The 23,591-nt window shown below is 42.3% G+C and overlaps 1 protein-coding gene across 3 annotated transcripts in view; it reads right to left on the reverse strand.

Moving 5' to 3' along the window:
• MACROD2 (mono-ADP ribosylhydrolase 2) overlaps window positions 1-23,591 on the reverse strand; it is an 888,004-nt gene that overhangs the window by 83,376 nt on the left and 781,037 nt on the right. For all 3 annotated transcript variants that reach the window (XM_075147699.1, XM_075147698.1, XM_075147696.1), the window contains exon 9: window positions 2,203-2,284. In XM_075147699.1, coding sequence (XP_075003800.1) covers window positions 2,203-2,284 — 82 coding nt within the window. The remainder of the gene's footprint in view (window positions 1-2,202; window positions 2,285-23,591) is intronic.

A 23,591-nucleotide genomic window follows, 5' to 3' on the forward strand; every position in this document is an offset into this window, starting at 1 on the left:
TCCTGCATCTCCCTGTCTCCTCACAAGTTGAAGATCTAGGCGACTCCTGTAAGGGCATACCAAATGCCCATGGCGATAGCAGACATTAAAATCAGATCTCCCGAATTACAGACTATTGACCTAACCACAGGAAATCCTTCACTGAGTCAGGGGTAAAGTTTTAGTTGCTAAACTGGTGCCTTTTAAAAGCTCCAGCTCACCAACCAGTAGGTCCTCAGCTCCTTCTGGAAACCAGCATCATTAAGGCATATCAAAACTGGTATTCAGAATCATTAGTTATGAGAAAATTGCAGCGGGGAGCCTATGAAAATGGGTCCTAAGATCTTTTAGCAGTCCATACCAAATTGTGGCTGCTGAGAACTAAAACACCTTTCTCTGGACAGCTGTCTGTGTAAGCGTTGGATCAACCTTTTGCACAGTCACATACCTGCAAACCACTGGATTTGCTGCGCCTTAGAGGGTCTCCACCATGACCACCTCTCTAGGTCACATATCAAATTCCCAGTTTTAGTTCAAGCAAAAAAATTGTAAAAACTTTCCATGCATGAGAACAAACATACTTTTAAAACTATGGTACAACTGATCATCTATATAATGGGGCATAATGCAATTATAAGCCTTTATGTAACGTGACACCCAACCACACAGGTTCTCTGTTCAACAATGTCAGGTTTTGAAAACCCCAAAAAAGAAATAAATCTCCCATTTTCCTCTCTTTTCCCCTTTGGGCTTGCCATTCTTCAGCTCTGAATCATCTTCTTGTCTCTCAGGCTTTCAAACCCAAGTGGGCTTTACATTTATAACAACAATACCAGGCTCTAACCCAATCCATGATTTCAAAGACCTTAACGATGAAGGTGAGTATTAATTAACTCGAATTTGTTGACAAATTGACACTGTAGTCTACTCTCGCGTAATCTGAAGGGCAGGGACAGAGCCAGCAACAGTAGGCAGGGTACTGCCACTTTATCCTACGCGTTGGGGTACACTGCCAAAAAAAATAAAATCACACAATGAATGGATTAGACATGAATGCAGTCTTTGAAATGCATGTTCAATGTGCTCCAGACAAAAATATTATTAAGCGGTTAGACACCATTCTGTGCTACCTGAATTATTCAATAGGTCTTTAAGTTTCAGCTGCCAATCATTGCAAACTGGAGATTACAAAGTCATCTACAAAAAGCTTTGTTCTAGTGAGATGAGACAGAAACATCACAATTCCCATACTACCAGCCAAAGCGAAAGGAAAAAAAACACTGTGGCTACTGTGACAACACGGTCCTGCAGAATTAATGGAGACACACGACACACCAAAGCTCTGCTTCCTATTACTCAAACGGCCCTTTCCACCAGACAGACAGACAGCGTGGGGAGTATTTAAGCGACTGCCACTTCTGAAAAGGGTGATAAAACAAAATACTAAAATCTGGATCTTGTCACATATAGTAGGACTGATGTCATAGAAAACAAAATAAAACGGGAGAAGGTTAGGTTGATAAAAAAACGGAACATAGATTTCTAATGATATATGATAAAAATAAATCAGAGGCATATGGGGGGGGAGGGGGATTAACAAATTTACTATCCACCAGGTTTTCTTAAATTCTAGAAAGTAACCTCCTGTGTGAAACGTAAGATGAATGGCTAACATTTCCCAAGTGCTCCGGCGAGAGCCATCTTTCTCCCATTCATTCTTGCACAGGGACAGCTCAAGTTTAAAGTTCTCATTCAGACACAGTTGGGCTCTAACCCCTGCGGTATCTTTTCAGACCCAGAGAAACCCTACCAGCATCGTTAATGAAAGAGCAAAGCGTGTACAAAGTGCATGGAAAAGCAATATACACTAGGAGCTATACACATTAGTGCAAATCATTTTCTCCTTCGAGTCAAGACAGCCAGTGCCACGCACCAGGTTTCGGGAGGAGATACGGATACAGCAGAGAACGAAGAGACTAGCAGTACTGAGCATACAAAAGCAGGCCTTGATTTTGCAAAAGCAGTATCCCAAGTAGTTTTACCGGTTCACAAATTTTAAATGTCTGCATTTGTCCAGGATCAGAGCCTCTATGTGCAGCTGATCTTTAAAGAAAGTTCACATTTTAATACTTGGCTTAGGCAGGGAAAGAAGAAAGGACGCCAACTGTTGTTTTTTTGCTGCATCATTTTTTACAGTCAGATGGTACTTGATACTATACCTACCTAGAGGGAAAAACTCGCCCATTTTCTTCTTGAAAATTTTGTAGTCAACCTCCAGAAAGACGCAGAAGATGATGCGATCCACCTGTAAGAAACAAAATTATTCACAGTGAAATGATCGCAAGCATAAACATTGGCAATAATAGTTAATAAAAGCAAAGAAACTTTTAAGCCAACACGCTTTTATGCTCCAGGCAAGCAAGCAAACATCATAGGGATGCATGTTTTGACTTTATTGTGCATCTGTGTTGTAATTTATAAAATAACATTTGCAATCGCAGCTCACAACTGTATTCTTTGTTAACTGCCTCCTGTTTATGCAAACCACTCTTGAGCACAGTATAAATGACTTTTGGCATTATAGATGAGTTCTGGGATGCAATGTTTGATCAAAGAGTCACATGGGGGGTTTCTAATAAGCATACAAAAGAGTAAATGGGTAAGCAAAGAGCTCTTTTTCCAATCCTTGTCCGACAAACCTATTTGCAAAACCATTTAGTATTTTAAAATGGCTTTAAAAGGTTTCATGCGGTTTTAATTTACATGAAATCACTTACTCTTGCTATAATACAAGCAGAATGCAGCAAAACCAAAAGCTGATTAGATGACAGGTAGCACATGGGGTAAATAAAACATTTAATATGCCATCTACTTAGTGAGGCTGAGCATATCAATGAAACCACAGCCCATAATGTATGCGCCACCCACCAATGTTTTCAAATAAATTGTTTGGGAGATCATTGTATGTGAAAGGCTTTTCTAAAAGAGACCAAAAAAAAAAAAGCCAAAGAAAATAGAAACCAAACAGAATTCCAAAGCCTTTAAGATTGAAAAACACTCACGCTGGACTTCACTCTAGCCTTACTATTTCTTTGTTTTATCTGTTTGCGTAGCCCAGCACAAATCGCCTCTGCAGCCAAAACCCAGCTCCAAGAGGGAGCTGTGGAAGTCAAAAAGACCCACGGCTGGGCTGAGGGACCCGCAACCCCATAATCAAGTTTTTCTCTGAAGCGCGTGAGAGCTTAACCAGGAAGGGATGAAGCCCAAGCAATAGGAAATTCAGCATCTTGGCTGGTATTATGCTGTCCTCGCGTCTCCATGGGCAATAAGCCGATCTGCCGTAGCGGAGCTCCTCAAGAGTGCCTTTGCACATGCTAGAAAAAGCACCAGCCTCTCCCCCGCAGGGAAACCTCAAAAAATATGCCTTCTTTCCCTTATCTTCAGTAGAAAATGCTGTCCTTTTGCTAGAGCTGCTCTTCGAAGCAAAGTACATGTCTTGGCTTCAAAGATACCAGTATAATGAGCAGCTCGGGACGTCATTTTAGAGCTCATTTTGGAGCAGCCTGGTAGAATACAGAATGGAACGAGAGCAGGCAATAATCAGTTATGCTAGAAAATGCAAGTAGTTGCGATCAGGGACATCTCTGAATCAAAGCTGACTACAAAACCTGAAAGAGCAAACTAGGTAGGAAATATGAGACTGAAGGTACAGGTTATGTGGGTGTTAAGGAAGAAAGAGGCTTGTGAGCAGGAGAGAAAGCAGCAGGGCAGAGCTTGGGCGGACGCTGCTTGCCGGGGAAGCATATTGGCAGATTTGTGAGCAAGAAAACTGCCTGTTGCTGTCTGCTCATATGATGTTCACAGAAACAAGCTGTTCAGCGCACCCCTCGTAAACAAACCAGGCTAGACCTTATTAAAAATACGCTGGACTGTGTCATCAGCTGCTCTTCACAAGGGATATAACAAAGAACCCAAATCCTGGTTAACCGCTCAAGCCAAAAAGCCATACTCATCTGCGTACTCACAAATTTATAATGTAAAGCACCGCTGGCAAGCGATGCCGCATTTTACCTATAGGAGAGTTTCCACCTAAGTAAAGTTGTGCGTTTTCGGTGGGGAAGCTTTAGACAGTGAATGCTTAAATTACATTTACCGTGAAAATTGGTTTAGGATAGTGCTGGGGCGAAGCTAGATTGTCATCTACTATCTCCGCCTCCCGAGCGAAGCAGGTATTCAAGCATTACAGTGATAGGCCCAATATGTGAACCAGGACAGACAAAAGAGCAAGGATGGAAACTTATAAACCAGAGGAAGGATTACATTCCCATGCAGAGAAGTTCTGAGTCATCTTGCTCTCCATATAGTCTCATATCCTCTGCTATAAATACTATAGACGTTTCCCTCATTTTGTATCGTTCAACTTCTCAAGGTGTTCCCTTTACTTTTATTTCTTCCGTGCAGTTGACAATGATAAAACTTCTGCAACCCTGAGAATTTCTCCTACTTCTAATATAATTCCTTAATTTAAAGATAGGGAATCTCTCTAGAAACGGCAGACTATTTCAAAATTTCTAGCCTCCTGACTGTATACATCCTATATATAAACCTGTTCAATTCCTTCTCGGTGTGAGGAAAAGTGCTCTATTTTTAAGTATGCATAAGATATTGTGATGACAGCTGAAATCCTGTGTTTATCTGATTGAATGGCATGTGTTGGCAGATAGTAAATCTGAAATTAAACCTTATTCTACCATCCTGCCAGTCATTGACTATTTTATCTAACACCCCCAGCTAAAATAACTCGAAATTAGGTATGGGAAGTAACCCTTGTCCTCACTGTTCCCGCTCCAGCTACAATAAGGAAAGGTTTAATCCAAGTGACTCCAAACTTGCCTTGCCTGCTGGCTCACAAAAGCTCAGCAGGCCTTTCGGGATGCACACTTACGAAAGCCGCTCCTTATTCAAAGAGGAAATCTCTCCTCTCGTGTGGCTAGGAAATGCCAACTTGATTAGAGGTTTCATGCCGCCCCTGTACAGAGGGCAGGCAGGAGCCCCCAGGCACTCCCCCTGAGCGTGCCCAAGGAGCCCCCGGCACCTTTTGTAGGTGCCTGGCTCCTCCACAGCCGACCAAGCACCGCTCAACTGCAGCAGAAGTTTAAAAGGGCTGCAAGTTGAAGGTATTAAAGCTCATCCTTGATTGACAGCTCATTTTTGGAGGCCGGTATTAAAATCAACCATCCCCTGTCAGAGCCTGATTAAATTCTGCTCGCTTCACAGCTATGAATAGGTGGATCAAAGAACCCCAAAATTAAGAGCGCTGCAACACAGGAAAAAGGGAGTTAAATTGCATGAGCTGTTCACTTAGTAGGCAGCTTCACAGCTCAAGGCTGCGAGTACGTTGATTTTTTTTTTTTGTTTTAAATTTTTCTTTTTTTCCTTGGGCCCTGCTCTCCTTGCCAGGCTCCATTGAATTTTGAGGGGGATGTCTTCCAGTGGTTTTGTTAGCTGCACCTGATAAGGACCAGTAAACTTCTAGGGCTCTGCATGGCAAACAGGACTCGGGCTGTTTTGCAGTGGAATGGACCCAGAGTCAGTCATTAACGCCAGGATTTTACAAGGATGCAGCCAAACCTCGTGAACTGAAAACCCCTCCACTGGGTATAAAAGCACTGTTGGTCTTAACAGCAGCAGCGTTGATCTTGATACAAAGAAGCTAGCAAAAATACTTCCTCCTGTTGCGTTCAGTGGGGTTTTAGTTGTTTGTTTGTTTTTTTCCCCCAGTGAATTTGAGAGCACTTTGCATCTAGTGAGTTTTAAGTATATTTGTGGTTTAAGCACCTTGGGTTAGCTCACCCATAGACCACTAATGGCCTAGAATAGCTCCATGGGAGGCGGGGGCAGGCGGGTGCTCAGGGACTGCACTGTCACCGCAGCATGGAAACGATGAAAAGCTGCCGAGGGTCCCACAAACCGCACAGCAGAGCTGGGAGCTGCACCCCTCCGCGGCAGCCGAGCTCCACCGACACACAGCCACCGCCGACCAGAGGCAGCTCTGCCCACCGAGGCAATCGGAGCAAGAAGGTGGACATGCACCACTTGGGGAAATGACCACAAGCCTCGTCGCATCCAAAGCCACAATAAAACAAGAGTCTGCTTTCCGGCAACTTTACACCCTTTTTTATGGGTTCTTTGAAAAGGAAAAAAGCCCTGCCTTCCCAGCAAACTAAAAGTACACGCCAAGGTCCCTAAAGGGCCCTTCCCTCTACTGCGGCGTGGGGGAGGACTCTGCATATGTATGCACACATCTGCGCGTGCAGCCACTGATATAGGAGGAGTTTATACTCTACAGCTGTACCTAATATACATTTTAGGATCAAAAATGTCTCTGTTTTTCTCTCAGCTCTTTTGCTGTAGCCTCTGGCAGGTTATCCGATTCCTCTGACTTAATTGCCCTATCTGTTTGGGGGACAGTAAGACTTAGTCGTGCACTCGCTACAAAGAGGTATTGCCAAGCACAACCCACAGGACATGCCAAATGTTGTCATACGTACAGCCGTATGTATACCCAGGTGCCAAGCTGTACAAATCAAGCACAGATTTGAAGCAGAAAACTGTTCAGAAGACATTCTAGACTATCTAATGACTGTTTCCATGTCATTACCACCTTGTGTCCTAAAAAAAAAAAACACCAACTCACAACAAAAATAAACCCAACTGCATTTCAGCACTCCAAAGTATTTCACGTGTATCCCCAGTACCAAGACATTTACCCAGCGGGCAGTGACTGCTTTTTATTATATGCGACAACAAGTTTCATCATAATTTAAATCCTACCAGAAAGTACACAATAGAAAAACAATGTAACTTGCAAAAAATATTTCCCAATCCCAAATCAAATTAATGGTAACAAACAATAAAGAGAATGAAGCACCTTTCCGCTCTTTGTACGTGTAGCAAATCCCCTCTTGTGAAACGCCCCTGCCTGACCTCACCAGGACCTATCGTCGTAAGGTGATGGTGAACACCAGATGCTTGCTGTTAACGTTTTTAGTTTATCAAACACTCTGTGGACTTAGTTCAAAACTCAGAGAAGCCAAGTGGAGGCTTTTTGTTGACTTCAGCCTGCTTGGATCGGTGCCTATACTCCGTAACGCTAGAAATAACATTTGCCTCCTTACGAATTAAAGTTCTTCTGATATTCAAATTTCATTACTCTAAATCTTCAGATACTTTCTCAAACACATCCTTAACGGTCACAGTTCAGAGCTGCCTGTACCCATTAAGACTCCTCGACCACAGTGCTTGTAAGGAAGAAACCCTGAACCTTCAACCGTACCACAACCCCACATTTTCCCGCTGTTCAGACCGCGGCTGCTCGGGCAGCCCCGCTGGCTTTCATTGCCCGACAAGGCTTCCCTTATAGATACCAGTGGGAACAAAGCCACCTCAGTCAGGTTTCCCAGGTATGCTCTTGTGGAATCAAAATCTCAATTGTGGGAAGCAAAGAATAAGGAAGGAAAGATTTTGATGCACCACAGAAGCAGGCTGTGAGTGTCCTAGCTGGTCCATGCACGCTGCGTAAAATTTCTTCTCTTTTTGTGGCAGGGCCTCGGTTTGCCACATCTCTCTTGCTTCTCTTCAGGGACCTCATTTTCCATCTCTCTCTTTTCTGGTTTTCTGACAGAGTTCCTCCCTGCCCGGGACCGAGCTGACGCATTGAATTGACTCCATGCAGAGGTACACTTCAAAGAGACCGACATCTGTTTCTGTCCCCTTAAAGTACTGGTGAATGATGCTCTTGATGCTCACAGCCTCCCCTTCAGCCTACCCTCTCTGCCCAATCTGATCCTCCGGTAATCCTACTGCAACCAACTAACAGATGGAAATACCAGCTTTGTAAAATAACACAGGCATCTGCCATATCCCCCACAGCAGCTGTGATCCACTTTGCCAGAGGCGTTGCCTTTCCTGAGCGCCACGCACATCTGGCCAGCTGTCCAGATAGCAGTCTGCCTGACCGAAAAGAAAGAGCAGAGAGGACTGCATTCCACTTGGAAATGAGCCGTGGTCAAGGCCAGAAGTTTTCACGCACTCCTTCCAAAGGTGAATGCTTCAGGCCCTATAAAAACTACTCATTTCATAGCACTGTAAATTAAAATTCAGCCTCCTGGTATTATTACTAATTTCACAGAAACCATTAAAGCATAGAGCCTAGCTGACTGTCTGCTCCTTTCAGCATGACATCATGGTCTATAATTGCAGAATTACTCTCAAAAAGAACTTCAGTCAAGCATTTATGGCAAATACAAAGCTTCTTCGGCGCCGCTTCCATCCTCATAACAAGATTTAAGCGGAGCAGAGGTGTCAGACTGGTGATACGGTGAATTTGACAATCAACGAACTGTGTGATGATGTTCACAAAGCAATTCACCTCGCCTTAAGATCTTTACACCTGATCCAGCTTCAACCCCACTGCAGACCTGAGCCAAAACACCCCCACCCCCCCGTTTACTTGAACTTGCAGGTACCCCAGTGAGCCCAGCTTCAGGCAAACAGGCAATCTCTAGATCATCCTTCGGTCCTGCTGGTGGAGGGAGAAAGACCTACTCTCTCTCAGGACAAAGCTCTTGCATTTTCATGGATTAGAGTTTTGAGATTCTTTGAAACCAAAGCAAAAGTCTAAACAAAAATCCACATTACCGTAACCCTCCTGCAAGTAATGGTATTAATGGAGCGATATGATATCACACATCAAGAGCAAATACCCGTTGAGGACTAGCTGTGAGGAAGCAACTCTTACTTAAACCATTATATTACTTAGGCAGTCATTGAAAGAAAAAATAATACAAAACACATGAATTATAAAATGAGTTATGCTTATCACAAATAGAGTGGAATGTTTTCTATGGTGGTCTTACTGAAGTTAAAAAAACAGAAACAGAAAGTTATTATTGGTGCTTTAATATCCCACTTCATGACTGAAAGCATACTTTACTTGGACTGAAAGATAATTAAAAGTCCAAAGGCAATTTAAAAAAAACACAAAACCCAAAACACAACAAAAAACCCCACCAGAAATTTATTGCAAGTTTAAAATATTAGCACAAACACCATCCCAAAGGAATGGTAGATAAGGCTTTGCAGCAATCCTTGCCTCTAAAACAAAATGCAGTAGCAACACACTTAGCAATGAAATTCAAGATAAATTTAAAACACGGTCAGAACGCCTCTCCCTTCTATTGCGCCTGTTCCTACAGCTCTGCTCGTATTCAGCAAATGAGGGCAGGTTACTCCCTGTATCACACGGGTACCAGGCACACCACTGCAGTTATCGCTATGGCACAAGTCTATCTCCGTATTACTGAAACACATTAAAAACCATAATACTTTCCAGTGGAGAAGCACTTTTACCCACAGATCTTTTACCCACAGATCTTTGCCTCCCGGTGGAGATTTGATATGCCCAAGGTCACAGAGAATAAGAACTGAACCAGGACCCTGGGATTTTTTTCTCCTGTTCTCTCTCAAGCAAAGATACTACAGGAAAAAAAAAGTTCCTATCAATGCAAAGTTCACGAGCTTCACTGCACACCACCAGTTTTCCTCTGGCATATCCTTTCAATGTACTCAGGTATTGTGAGAATCAATAATGATAACTCTTTTTCTTTAATACACTGGTTGTTTTTTAAAGGTTACATATTCTCCTTGAGAGAATCCACTCTGTGCTTTCAATACCTTTTAAATACAGTGTATCATTCAAGGACAGGTAGAGCTTTCCCTTTTGGACCTGGTGACTCTTTGTGCTGAGCTGTTACTTTTTTGTACGAACAAAGCACCTGCCAGACAAGCAGAGTGGCTGTCCTAAAGAATCTGGATCTGAAATAGGAAATTATGACAACATTTTCTGAGGAATTTACAAATGGTCAGCAACAAAATTGTATGTGTCCCAGTTGCTTATATATTGCATGATCCTATGACAAATAAGACATGACAGTCCTGTAGCGCTAATATAAACACAGGCAGACTATAAAATAACCAGTAGTTAATAGACCACATGTGGTTTTTTGCTCAACAACTAGAAGTTTTTCAGTTTCCTAAAGGTGAAAAAACCTGTAAAATCAGCCTAGGATTTAAGGCAACGTCTCAGTATATTTCTTTTGATGGTCACTAAAACTTGTCAGGAAAGGGGCAAGAGAGTAGTTTAAAAATGCATTTGTTTTTAGCAAGATATCCATCAATCTGCACAATTCACTTTTATGCCACACAAACACAATGACATAAAGCCCATTAATCTTTTCCAGCTTAATACCTACTGTCCTTTGAAGATACATGTTTGGAATATCTGAAGGCGACCTCCATTTTTCACAGTTACCAGTCATAGGGCAGCTGACACAGCCAAGATAATCCTGTATTCAGCGAAACCGGGGGAATGAATGGATTCTGATGAATGTAATTTGCTATCTCAGTGACAAATGGCAAATGTGAAGAGAGGGTATGCATGCAAATATAACTGCGTTAAATAAGGGCTTGTGAAGGATAGTACTCTGAAAATATCTGATAGGCAGTTTTACAACAACCATGTGTTTTTGAGGGGATAAATCATCAGCTTTCTTAAAGTTATCATTATATCCTCATTGTGGATCTCCGTTGAATAAGGCGGTATTGTGGCATACAATCAAGCAGGGCGTTGTAATCCCATAGGCCAACTTTTTGCACCACCTTTTACCTTACAACATAAATTTTTCAGTATCTTTTTAGTACAATTTGAACTTAAATACCGCAAAATTCCCAATGATTATGAGAGTCCTAAGCCTGTTTGGGCGTCCGAGCTGTGGTAGACTAATTCCCAGAAGATGCCATGTTCCACTAACACCAAAAGCTCTTTGCTGGATGCCCTGAGGCTGAGGTGTCACTTTGGAAAATTCTTGTATTCTTGATGTTTTTACCGGTTTTGTTGTAGTACTGCGTAATACCTACCAATACAACTTCCACCCCTTCCCAGGGCCAGCAGGAGAATCAGCACTACTTGCTCAGAGTCCACCACTCAAAAAAAATGAATAGGCTTGAAAACAGAAATGTAATCTCCTCCTTTCCATCATCTTTGTGGCTGCTGCAAGATTCTGCATATAAAACAGCCCCAGCTTTTAAAACCACATAGAGAGACCAAGTGACAGTACCTCCTACCCTTCAGACAGGTACGAGTAATTTAGGTTTGGATGCTAGAGCCAGCGCCAGGAGGAGGCAGAGCTGCCTGAGGCTGGCAACCAGTAGGGAGAGCAATGGGGATTCATGCCCTGGAAAGCAAAGCTTCCCACTGCTGTGCTGCCGAGGCAGGAGATGGCAGTGACTTCCAGGCGTTATGAGAAGTCACCAGGTCCCTGAGCAGCGGGAACCACACGTCTGCCAGGCCCCAACAGCTCTGCCTCCCGCGTCCCCTCCTGCCGCAGGAATAGGAGCGCGCTGGCGTCTCACGGCTGGGACAGAAACACGTTTGTTTCTGGCTCTGCTGCTGAGAAGCCCTGAGCAGGCTCCTGAGGATGCATAATAAATGTTTGAGCTGCAGAAAAAAAAAGCAGGAGAAACAGTTCCTAGAAGCAGCAGATGACGGCTTAAATAACTTTTTAAGTGCGCTGTTACAGGCAGGGTAAATTTGCAGTCACGATAAACTCGGCAACAATTTTCTCACTGAGGTCGAGCAAAGGTTTTACCTCACCTTGGGGACTGGGGTACTTTACAACTGTTGACTGCTATCAGTTGGGCTTTTAACGTTATTTTCTGAATTACTGACAGAGGAAATAATTCTGGCTTGATCTTACAAAGTTGGTTTAAAATTCAACTTATTTAAGTATTTCCATCAAAAGAGGCCGGATGACCCCCACATACAAAATTATACACACAGCTAGAACCTTGAAGGTTTCATCTTAGAAGGCTTTGCAACATACATGATTTGATGTAGAAGTCCCTCAAACCTAATGCAATTGAGAGCAGTCCCTGAAGGAAGCTCGCACCGGGTATTTCCCTTGTTTGCTATCACTTCTTTAATCATTCTCACCTTCATCCTACATTAACGTTCATGTTAGTTACTCTTTATCCAAAAGCCGTTGCCTTCAAAGGGGTTTTGGATCAGTGCAGCTAAGCGTTTCCCACCCTGCTGGGAAGACAACAGCAGCCCTTTGGATGCCAAGTTTGTCTGACTACAGCTAGGTTTCCAAAAATTCACAAGTGTCATAAAAACTGCCCTTTTAGGGATGAAGAGCACTTGCTTAACCTGTATTAGCAGCCCTACCACTGCGATGGTCTGCGATGTATTGCAAGTTCTCCTCCCCAGCACCTCCATATATTCTCTATTCTTTATTTGAGGGACAACATCGGTAGAGATAACACTGGTGTGGAAAGGTAATAATTACTTGCCATTGAGGGGATTAAAACTCCTGTAGTGGAAGCAAAGTGAAGAGGTAACATCCCTGCTACCCAGGTTATAAAGGAACAACATACACACAGAGTTGCAAAACTCTTATTCAAAGAGTTTGTTGTAGATAAAGAAGAGCCCTTCTAAAAAAAAAATTTAAAAAACAAATTGCTTTCCCAAGAATACAGGCCATATTGCATAACTTGAAACAGCTCTGAAACCACTGCTCTTACTAAAACCTGGCCTGAATCTCATTTATGTAAATATTACCTTATCTCTCTCCTTGAAGAAAATGTTTTACAATTAAGTTATCTGTCATTTATAGATCAAATTAAACTCATTAATGCAAGCTATTAAAGACCATTTTTAGAGGACAAGGGCTGATTTACTCAAATACTATATGTCTCTCATTCTAATGCTAGAGATAATCTTTTTGCCACCAGAAAAAGACAGAGCCAGGCAGAAGAGGAAGCTATTAAATTTCCAGTACTGCTAGAAAAAACACTTCCCTTCCCAGGATGCTCACTCCAGCGTCCCTTCCAGAGAGGAGATCAACTCAGTTTGCGCAGTTTGCTTACTGCGCGTCAGGCAGATGCCAGGTAAAGTATATGTAATTAAAAAAAAAAAAAAAAAATCTGTTTATCTCCTTCCTACACAAAAATTCTTTTTTCTTTTTGTATAAGGTCACTTTTTACAGTCACAATTACACCCTATTCATGCCTGAGATACTTAGGTAGGTACGACAAAACAATGTGTGTTTTTGTTAAATAAGAATGACTGTAGAGCGATGAGTTATTTTCACAAAATTTCGCAATGGTTGATTCCCAGCGTCCTGAAAGAAACCAAGTCAGGAGTCTGTATGATCTAAATGCAACTTCTGCATGTTTCTTGCTACTCAGAATGGAGACCAGGGGGAACAACGAGCAGCAAGACAAGAAAATTTAATGTAAAATACTTATTCCCCAAGAACTCAAGAACTTGAGCTGGCGGCTGGGTCAACTCAAGAATGTTGAGTTGGGAATGGCTGCACTTCAGAGCCTGCTTTTGGGATATTTGCACCTGTGAGAGTCTGGGACCAGTAAGGAAGACCTATGCTTGAGAGCAGACGTGGTTATAGATTTGGCATGTGAGCTCAGTCTGCAATTCAGCCAAAATGTCCTCATCTGAAAGGTCATTAAGCCGGCTTGATACAATTGACGAATGTCTTCCACAGAGGATATTGCAACTTTAATATAGGTTGTTTAGAAAAAAAAAAATCCGCTGGGATATAAATGTCAACTGTATGCCAACATTTTTCACAAGGATCGGGAAGGGAAAAAAGAGATTCATCTCTAAGGAGGGATCACTTTTAAATTAGTTTTAATAGATGGTAATAGGCTGACAGTTTTCTGAAAATAGCCAGCAGATGTTCCAGCGCTTTACCAAGTCCCGATGTCTAACCTTGGGTACACCAATTCCACAAAATCCATCTTCTGGACAAAGCTCTCTTTCCGCAGCTGGAATGCTAATGATGGCTCTTAGTGGTTTCTGACTTCTACCAGCGTGTTTATTTCTGCGGCAGATCACGGCGCACAAGCCACAGAGGCGAGTAAGTGCAGATTTACGTTTTATTAGAAAGGACAAGAGGATACTTTATTTATGGTACGTTACTATCTACAGATAACCTTCGCTCTATCTATCTGCTCATCATAAGATAAAAAGCACCTAAATTACTAAGATGTTGCTCAAATACAATTGAGAACATTAGCACAATTTATATGAGCTGCTCAAATGCAGTGATGCATATAAAGTCTCCAATACCATTTATTGTCAAAATGTCAATGCTAGATGCACAAAATGTAACTTACTTTATGCCATTAATTAACTAATGTTTGCACAGCACTTTGAAAATGTAAAAGCACTTTGAACACTGAGAGCTAAGCAGTATTATTTTTACTCATGTGGACTCACTGTATGAATCATACATAATAATCACCTCTTGTGGAAAGTATTTTTGGTCCACAGCCAAAACCTAACCTAAGATTTGGCACTTCTGTTCAGTAAAGCATCCGTAAACGGTCCTGTTCGGGTTTCAGCTGGAAATTTTCTGCAATACATTCATTACTGAGTTCTTCACAATATATACCAGGTATAAGGTGCCTTCACAGCTTTTTAATTAACGTTGTATGGCGAGACAGCAAACGTTTTATTGTATTCTCCTCATTTGCCCAAAACATTAAAGAATAGGGGCTCACTGGTTTTGGCTGTGACTTAACTCCTTCTCTTTGATCTGCACAAGATGCAACAGGCTTAATGGATATAACACAGGATTGGGATTCCCCTTCACCTTTGTGAGAGCTGTAGCTCTCGAATTTTTTTGTGATCTCCTGGTGAAAAGCATCACATAAGAACTAGACCGTATCATCATTATCTATCCCCACGCTGTGATTTCCTCCCCTCTGATCACCCTCTCTCCGAGTTTTTTTTGCCCTCCTACCCTTTGTGACTGAAGAGATGCCATGACTGCGAGTTTTCCTTCCCAAGTGAGAGCGCAGAGAGCTTTCACAAGGTCACATTTTGTACCTACAAGCACATCTGTTCCATCAGCCTTGAAGAAAATATGCTCGGCTATCCCATCCTTGCACAAAATTGCTTCTCTGTGATCACGTTCATGGGGGAAATTTAAGTCTAAAATAACCAGAAACCAACAAACCTCCACCATTCTCCTGTTCTGATTAGTTAACAAGAACGGTGATGACTTACAGCTGGCCTGAGTACCACCTGCAGTGAGGTCAGCCCCGTGTTTCCAGAGGTTTTGGCTTCCTGGCTGACCTGGTGGTGATATGCTCCATCATTGTTATAACTCTCAAATCAGGAGATATTTTATGCGTGCCTTGTATTTGTTTAAACACATGTCTATCCATAATATAAATTAGTCTGTGTGGGATTAACCTAGCCAAGAATTTCTCTTCTACAAATCCGTCCGATGTTCAGATTTAAAGTGTTTTAAAGAACCTTGTCTGTAATACACCACACCCACCTCCTATTAACAACTGCCCTACTATAGCCTTGATAGCTGATAAGTGTATTTATTCAGCATCGTTTTTTATTCTTGAACTAATGCAGAAAGAAAAACAAGAGTGGGAAGTATCTGATGCTGTTAACATTGATCTCTAAAGCTTGGACCTATTTTCTCCACTTGAAATTGAGAAACTAATTGAGAGATTTTTAAAAAGAAAGAAAAGAAAGACGGGATATTTGAACCGACTGACTGTGAACAGATGAAACATTTTACAGTATTTACAGTGTAAGTTTACAAACCACTCTGGGGCAGCTCCACTGCATATCTTATCCATAAGGTAAACACAGCGAGATCATATACTGGCTCCCAGCGTCGTGCGGCCTTGCAGGACCAGCACTCAATTTGGCGCAGCTGCCAAGCTGGGCTCCGGAGGGGCCCCGCGCTCAAAAGCGAGGGGTGCACCGAGCCTGTCGAGAGGGAGCCGAACTGCTGGAAACGCTGCTCAGCACCTGCTCTTACTCTGCCTGGCTCCATGGTGAGCTCTCAGTCTTTCCCGCTCACAAAGCAACATCTTTATCTCATTTTAGCTAGACAGAAAAAGGGAAAACACAGGGAGGGCAGAGGAGAGTTGGCTGCTGTGAATGGAGCGGGCTGGCCCTGGTTTAAGTCAGTGTAGCTGCCGGGGGGCTACAGCGATTTATAACAGCAAAGTCTCTCGTCTGGCACCTCGCTTTCATGCAGTTGCTCTCCAGGTTCAGCAATTCTTCGTGTTAAAAATCTGTATGGTACAATCAGGATTCCAGATATATACATTCTTCAACAATAATAAGCTACAGACTTACGTAATACTCTACACTGCCTTTTAACCTGCTGTAATATGCTGTAGGAGGGGGAACAACAGCAAGAATAAAAGCACATCTCATGCAAATGTTGTAAATAAGCCATTTCAACTCAAACAACCAACTCCCATAACAGACATGAGTCTACCTCTTTTTTGGCACCTCTTTTCAATAACTCCTACCGATTCCCAGCTCTCTGCAACCTTGAGCGCCAAGAGCACGGCGAGTCCTCGACCTCATAGTCAGGGTAATTTGCGGCACTTTTCCCCGTTACACAGCCAGGACCTGACTGTAACGCCTACAGGGATGAGCGGCTCTGTTCAGATTCGTTACTACTGAGTTCACCTGCAAGTACTCTTGGAACATCTGCAAAGCTGATCTCGGAGATGACTCCAACCCGTTTAGCTTCCGACTTCAACTTCAGTAGTCCCGTGTTAAAATCCACACAGCATGTCCCTGTATTTGCATTATTCATATATCAAAACCAAATTATTACTTGCTGTGGATCACATAACACCCACCCAAAGCTCCACGTTCTTCTATCTGGTAACTCGCCAACAAATTTCGCTTCTGTAAGTCTAACGTGCTGAGCGACAACTTGAACACGTCTAAATCTCTGAAAGGCCAAATCAATTTTCTCACGTATTTTCTGTTATAAAAATATCTGCTCCAGGGCTGTGATTTTTATGCCAAGTTTCAAAGCAGAATGACTGTATACAGTTAAATTACAACCCTCTAAAATGTGGATTTATAATACATATAATGGAAGTCGCATAACTATAACATTTCAAATGTGACATTCCTACAAATGCCAGTTTTCAAGGGATGTTATATGATGGTTTGAACTGCCTCTTGATCCATGGCAAGGTGATGCTTTCTCGGGGGAGGAAGACTTTCATTATTTTCCGATTATTGTACAGAATGAAGATGGCATCTTCCTCCTTAGAAGGCAACTCTGCCTACTAATAAGAGATCCCGTTGGAGAGAGAGATGATTGAGCTTCTGTGGCACTAGCGCAGCTTTCAGTTAGTACGTGCCTCATTCTGTCTGCAGAACTGAAAACATACTGTTGCTGTAAACACCATATTTGCATCCTTAACCATCCAAAATCATGACAACAGCTTAAAAATCACAGCATTTCCCAAACTAATAATTGGGGGTATCACTTCTGCCTTGTCATTTCTGAGCTTTTAGGAACTCAGGTCACGTTTTCACCTGTGTTTTCCAACTACAAAGACTAAAAACATATTAAAAGCACACACAGGCAACAGCTTAAAAAAATCTGCATCTTGTATGCCTCCAAAGCTCAGGCTTTGAGAAAAACATCGAATATCACAAGAGTTGGCAACAACGTAGACTGCGCTATCCATTCTTCAGAAGTACAGGAAAACGAGAAACCACCTAAGCAGAGGCATATGACCTAGTTGAAACTCCCTGATAGGATTTGCAAGGTTGCTCTGGCTCCGACCCGTTCGTACCGAACTCAGTCGGGTCCTTTGATTATGAGGGGGATTTGGGTCAGGCTCTCCGTGACAGCCCTTGAACACTTCTGCCTCCGTGGGAGAGAACAATGGGTCACATCCCTCCTGCCATTATCTGTAGATAAGCGTCTCCGTATGGCTATTTTCTCTTTACTGCGCTGAAAAGAGAGGCGGCATTTTTTTGTAGAGTGGGTCGTTTTCTCCTGAAACATCCAAGAAGGGGCTCTGAGGATTTGAAGCAGCAGCAGAAGGAACAGCTCTGGGAATAAGCTTTTCTTCTGCTGCGCTTTTTCTCACCACGTGCCGCAGGACGTACTGCTACTTGGATATGTATTTCTAGGCTTCATTCCCCTGCAGAGCTCTTCCACTGGAGCCTGTAATGCGGCACTAGGGAATAACACCAATGATATGGAGGACCTGCTGCAGCAATGCTGCCAGGCACAAAGCGAGCAACGCAGCAGCAATCGCCTGTAGCTCACGCTCAAAAAGCTACCACTATCCTAACCCTTCCTTCACTAAGAAGAAAGTGGCGAGAAAACTCCAGAATAATCTTGAGAGGATCCTGCCTTTGGCCTCGGAAGCCTTCTATGGAACTTTCCCTATGAGGTTTCAATCTGACCTATTAAGTTTACCTGGAAAGTTAATGCCTTGAATAATATTGCCCGTTGCAAACTCCTGTGAGTGCGTGTTTGCTTGATTTGAGAGTCCATGATTCGAGGTGGTGAGTGAGGAAGTGCTGCAGACAGGATTCCTTCAGTGAATATCAGTACAACTCAAAAAGAAAATGCTCGCTTTACAGTAAACAGTATAGCCACGGGCAGGTTTTAAAGCCTGCTAACTAAACGTGTTCTGGCAACAGAAAGCAGCTATTAAAAATATTTTCAACCGGAGGAATTGAAACGTGCTCTCTGCTGAAATGAGACAAGTATACAAATCACTGTTTTTAGGAGTTTTTAGGTTTTTTTACCCCGTCATAACATTCAGAACCGTCTACTTCCCTTTTATTCATGTGGTGTTTACTTAAAAGGTTCAATCTGCCTTAATTCAGAGCAATTTTGATTGCAGAATGGTTTTTTTATCATTCTTTTATGTGCTGTTCTTTTCTTTTCTTTTTTTTTTTTTTTTTTTCCTCCTGTGAAGCCAGGCTACAGCAGCTCATCAAGGCGGCCCGAATTTTATCTTACTGTTATTGTGATATAGCTGCAGTGGGCAATCTGATCTCATCAAGAAACAATTGCAGTAAAGATATCTAAGTGGATGTCACAGCTCTGCTGAAAGATAATAAAGTGAAATGAACCAAAAAAACAATCTTTCCAATACAAATCACATAGTTAAGTTGTAGTGATTTGCAAGCAGAATATGAGTGCGGGAGGAGGGAGATATAGTCAGAAATGCCCGACTAACACTTTTAAATGATTTTTAACACGTTTGGTGAGTGCATAATTAAGGGATTTACAACATTAAAACCTGGAGGTGTTGTGCAGTACTACACTAAATGAGACAATCGGTAACAAGAGAAAGGGTGAATTACACCACCTTCCACTGCAGTTTGAACTACTGTCTCCTCAGATAAACACTATTGATTGTTTTTAAGCCTCCTCTCTATTAGAAAGAGACTTCTAATTTTGGGAAATCAATAATAAAAGATAGCAGAAAAACCCAGATTCTCTCCACATGAGCCTGCAAACAGGAAAGGGCAGAACCTCACATTAAATTGGAAGATCATCCCTGATTTGCAGGGTGGAGGATTTGCCCCTTGGGCCACGTTCTTCTTCGGCGCTGAATCTGCATCAGCATCCACAAACTATTGTTTTAACTTCCTGACAGAACAAAAATGTCTTGCCACACGTGTTTTAACATTATTTTTTTCTTTTTTTTTTAATGTCAACTCTGCCTTCAGTGCCTGAAAATTAACTCCTTAAGTGGTTTAACAAATTTCTTTTCTTTTCCAAAGCAAAGACTTTTGTTAGAGACCAAAATAGCATCAGCTTTCAAGCTGTGGGGTCCTTTCTACTTCTTTTGTCTATTTAACAGCAAAGGAATGGCATGGTGGTATTGAATTACCAACGCCGATGTGTTGGGAGGCTGTTTGGGTCTCTGCTTTCTGGTGGGTTTTTTGGGGGGAGGGCTGTTTTTAAAGGCACATACTATATAAGTCCAACAGACAATGCCAAATCTCCAAGAACAGATATACACAGAACACTTCATAAACCACATTTCGGCAGACACTGTGCATTATATACCATGCGAGATGCCCAACGCGCCTTCCAAGAAAAACACCAACACCGACTGAACGCAGGCCAAGGATTTTCTCATTAGCATGAATAGAGGTTAGGCAGGCACACAGCGTTTCCCCCTTCTGTTTTCCATTTACAGAGGCGACCACTCCTAGGCATATTATACCTCATACACAGCTGGGTCTTCTACAAAGAAATAGTTGTGGGTTTTGCCTGACTTTTGCTGCTAAACTCCTGTCTGCTTGGAATTCACATGATTTCCTCTGAAACTGGTGAGGTTTACCATAATACGACACTGCTTTTCTTACCGTCTAACAGGGAACGGTCATCCCAGGCTGGTATTAAAACAGCAATTTCACTGGTGACTCTCTTGTTAAAGCAATTACCTGTGGCCATTATTGAAATGCATCACTTAGTCTTTGATGGCAAATTGTTTAAATAAACAAGAGAGGACAAAAATAGCTAGCAAATACCAGGAGATAATTCCGTGGTTAACCCTATAAATGACAGCGTTATGAGAACAGCGGAGGAATTTTTAATAAAGTAATCACAAACAGATTAATGGCTTGGAAAGCAACAGGGGATTTTCTCGTCCACAGCAATGGGATTTTCAGCAGACCCAAACCAGTTCTCGTCCAAGTAGAAATGTGCTTATCTATATCCATCTCCCCTGATCGCCTCGCTTCTCACCATAAAGGGAAATCAATATGAGGACTTGTTATTCAGAAGAGTCTCAAGAGTCAGGCACTGTGATTGCACCTCTAATCCTGCAGGAATCTATTTCCAACAACTACATCATATCAAATGCAACAGGCACGTTGTTTACAGCTGCTTTGCAAAGCCTGCAATATAGGGAAGCAAATAAAACCAGATACGGGGTATCCAAGCTGACCTCCTACCTCGGGGTCTGATTCTTAGTTCCGAGAGTAGTTGCACTAAAATAATCCTTTTGATTGCATGCATTTCTAGGATTGAGGCCTCTGTTATTAGAGAAAATAGTTTGATTCTCTGCACAGTGCCTATGTATGGATTTCTCTTGCACTCATTTGGCTGGCCAATTAGGAAAACAAGGGCAGCATAAGGGTTAAACATCGATCCCTGGGTTCCCTTGGCATGCTACGGAGCCGCTGCTAATAACACTGGTGGCAGTTTCCTGAGCTGTAACTCACAGCATGATGAGAACAACTTCTGATCTGATGAAAATTCCTCCCTCACTGCAGAAAAACACCCTATCGTTTAAAAGTTTTGAATGTGCTAACAGCTAATTTATTAAAGGAACTCCTGCAGTGTCCATGTCTATAGGGCTCAGGCTGCATACAAAGGGAAGGCCTATTCGACGCACATAAGGGGAGCAGAATCGAGCTGTATTTTTGGAAAGGCAGCACAGTGTGCCAGAAGAAGGGCTGGACTGATGAAAGGAACAGCTATGATGTTGTGCTGAGACTTCTTTCAGCCTTGACTAAAAAGAGCCACAATTACGGATTGGAAAAGAAGAACAAATAAGAATAAGTTGTATTTTACAAACGTTGAAAGAAAGTGAAAAAATTTCAGGCCAGATTAGAAACACTAAGAAATATAAACCTTTCCTAGATGCTCAAATATGGTAACGAAGGAAAACGTATATGAGGGCAGCCAGACATTTTAGCTGATTTCTTGTGGAAGAGTGTCTTCTCTGGCTAGTAAGGTATATACTTTTCCCTATAAATCCCAAGCTAAAATTTCTCAGCCCAAAACCTAGCCTCTGCCCCCAAATCAGGCCATAAAAGGGATGGGGGGGTGCGGGGGGGAAAGGAGGCTGCATTTTACAAAGCCTTTTGCTTTTAACCAAGAAAATAAGATACTTTCCACAAACTTTAAATGAGACAATCCCCCTATCTTCTGCACAAAAAACACTGTAACAGGCATTTTCAGCCATCTCCAATAACAGTCACATTCCAGATGTCTCCCTCTGACAAGCTGTTAGACTGCCAAAGCCTGAAAATGGAAGAAGTCCAAGAAAGAATTAGGTGTCCTCTACATCTAACAACATTCCCTCATTACCTGCAAGTAAATATTAGGCATAGCCTGAGTTTAGAAAATAAGGCTAAGTGCAAGGAGCACCTGGTTAACAAGCTAATGGGCTAAATAATTCTGTATAATTTTCAGACACTAACACTTATGTGTTAGATTTCCTCCTCCCAGCTGTGTCGCTTTGCTGAGAAGTGTTCATAAAATAATCTTAACAACTTTGCAGTATTCATTTAAATTAAATATATACACTTCAGCTTTCACTAAAATACCATTGTTAGAAGCCAACCACTTGATGCGTTGTCAAGTGACACTCTAATGAGTATGATTTTTAATGGGCTTTAAGTAGCTGAGGGGAAAGAAGTAAAACCATGGATCGAACACCATGCTGAAGGTCTGTGTTTCTGAGGTACTGCATTGCCCCTCAGCCTCTGATGTATGCTGTATGAAAAGACATGTTTCTATAATGACTATGCATAGATAATGTTGAAATACCTTTTCCTTACTTCATTCAGCCTGTTTTTAAAGTATCAACTTAAAATATATTCACAATAGTTTTGGCTCTGTGAATAAATCTACATATTAAGTAGCACTAATTATAAGAAGCCATGTTCTGCTCCTTGCTATGCATACAATCCACATATGTCTAGATTAACAACTTCCTTGCCTTGGTGGGGCCCCAAAACAAATGGTACGTGGAGCTTCCAGCACAGCACAGTCGTACGTATGATGGGCTGGCCTGTGCACAATTTTTTCCTCATTCAACTTGACCTTTTACCTATCCCTTACTATTTTTAGCCCTCCCAAGTCTCCTTGAAAGCAGAAACAATGTTCCTAAATCCTTTAGTGTTTACTACGTTTAATCCTTTCTAACTTACAACGAAGCTGTTCACAGCACAGCTCCATCCACTGAAGTCTTGTTAACTCCCCACTTGCCCAAGCCGTGATCCTACCACTGTCTCGTGGTCCCCCCGCCTTTTGAAGCAGTCAAGTTGCAGTGCGTGGGCTAGTTTTATCATCTGAAGTACTGTTAATATCTCAATCTACCTCAAAAAGCTTAACAGTCATTTTCCATCTGTGATTTTCCTATGAAGGGGATATTTCTGTACCTCTGCCCCAGTCTCTTTCTGCGTGCGGCTGGCTAGTTCCGCCTCACTTGCCTTATAAACGGATTTATATCCAAGTTCTCCACCAAGGACTCATTAATCTCCTGAAGCTGGTCAGCAGCCTTTTTAGTGCTTTTGCTCCCTGCACCAGAAAGGCGCCTAAACAACATTTTCTGCCACTGTTCTTCTCAAGGAGGCACAGTGGGAGAGAGTTTTGAGATGACCTGAACACCCCGCTTTGGATGTCCTGCTTGTTAAGCTTCGTTAGTGCCTGGCACCATCGACCACGGGCAGATGTGGCTCCATGTTGCTATCAGGAAAGCCGAGTGGCGATGCCCCACAGTGGGAACGTTGGGGAAAAAAAAAGAAAATGAGGTACAAGAAAAAGGGACAAGAAAAAACTAGTCTGGAGGAATGTGGAGAACCCACAGGAGAGGATTAAGCCGTGGGGTTCAGTCAGTAGGAGACCGGTACACTCTTTACAGTAGGTGCCAGGGCTGTGAAGTAACTTGAGGGGTTATTTTGATGCCAG

This window comes from Calonectris borealis, chromosome 3 (assembly GCF_964195595.1).
Source record: "Calonectris borealis chromosome 3, bCalBor7.hap1.2, whole genome shotgun sequence".
NCBI lineage: Eukaryota > Metazoa > Chordata > Aves > Procellariiformes > Procellariidae > Calonectris > Calonectris borealis.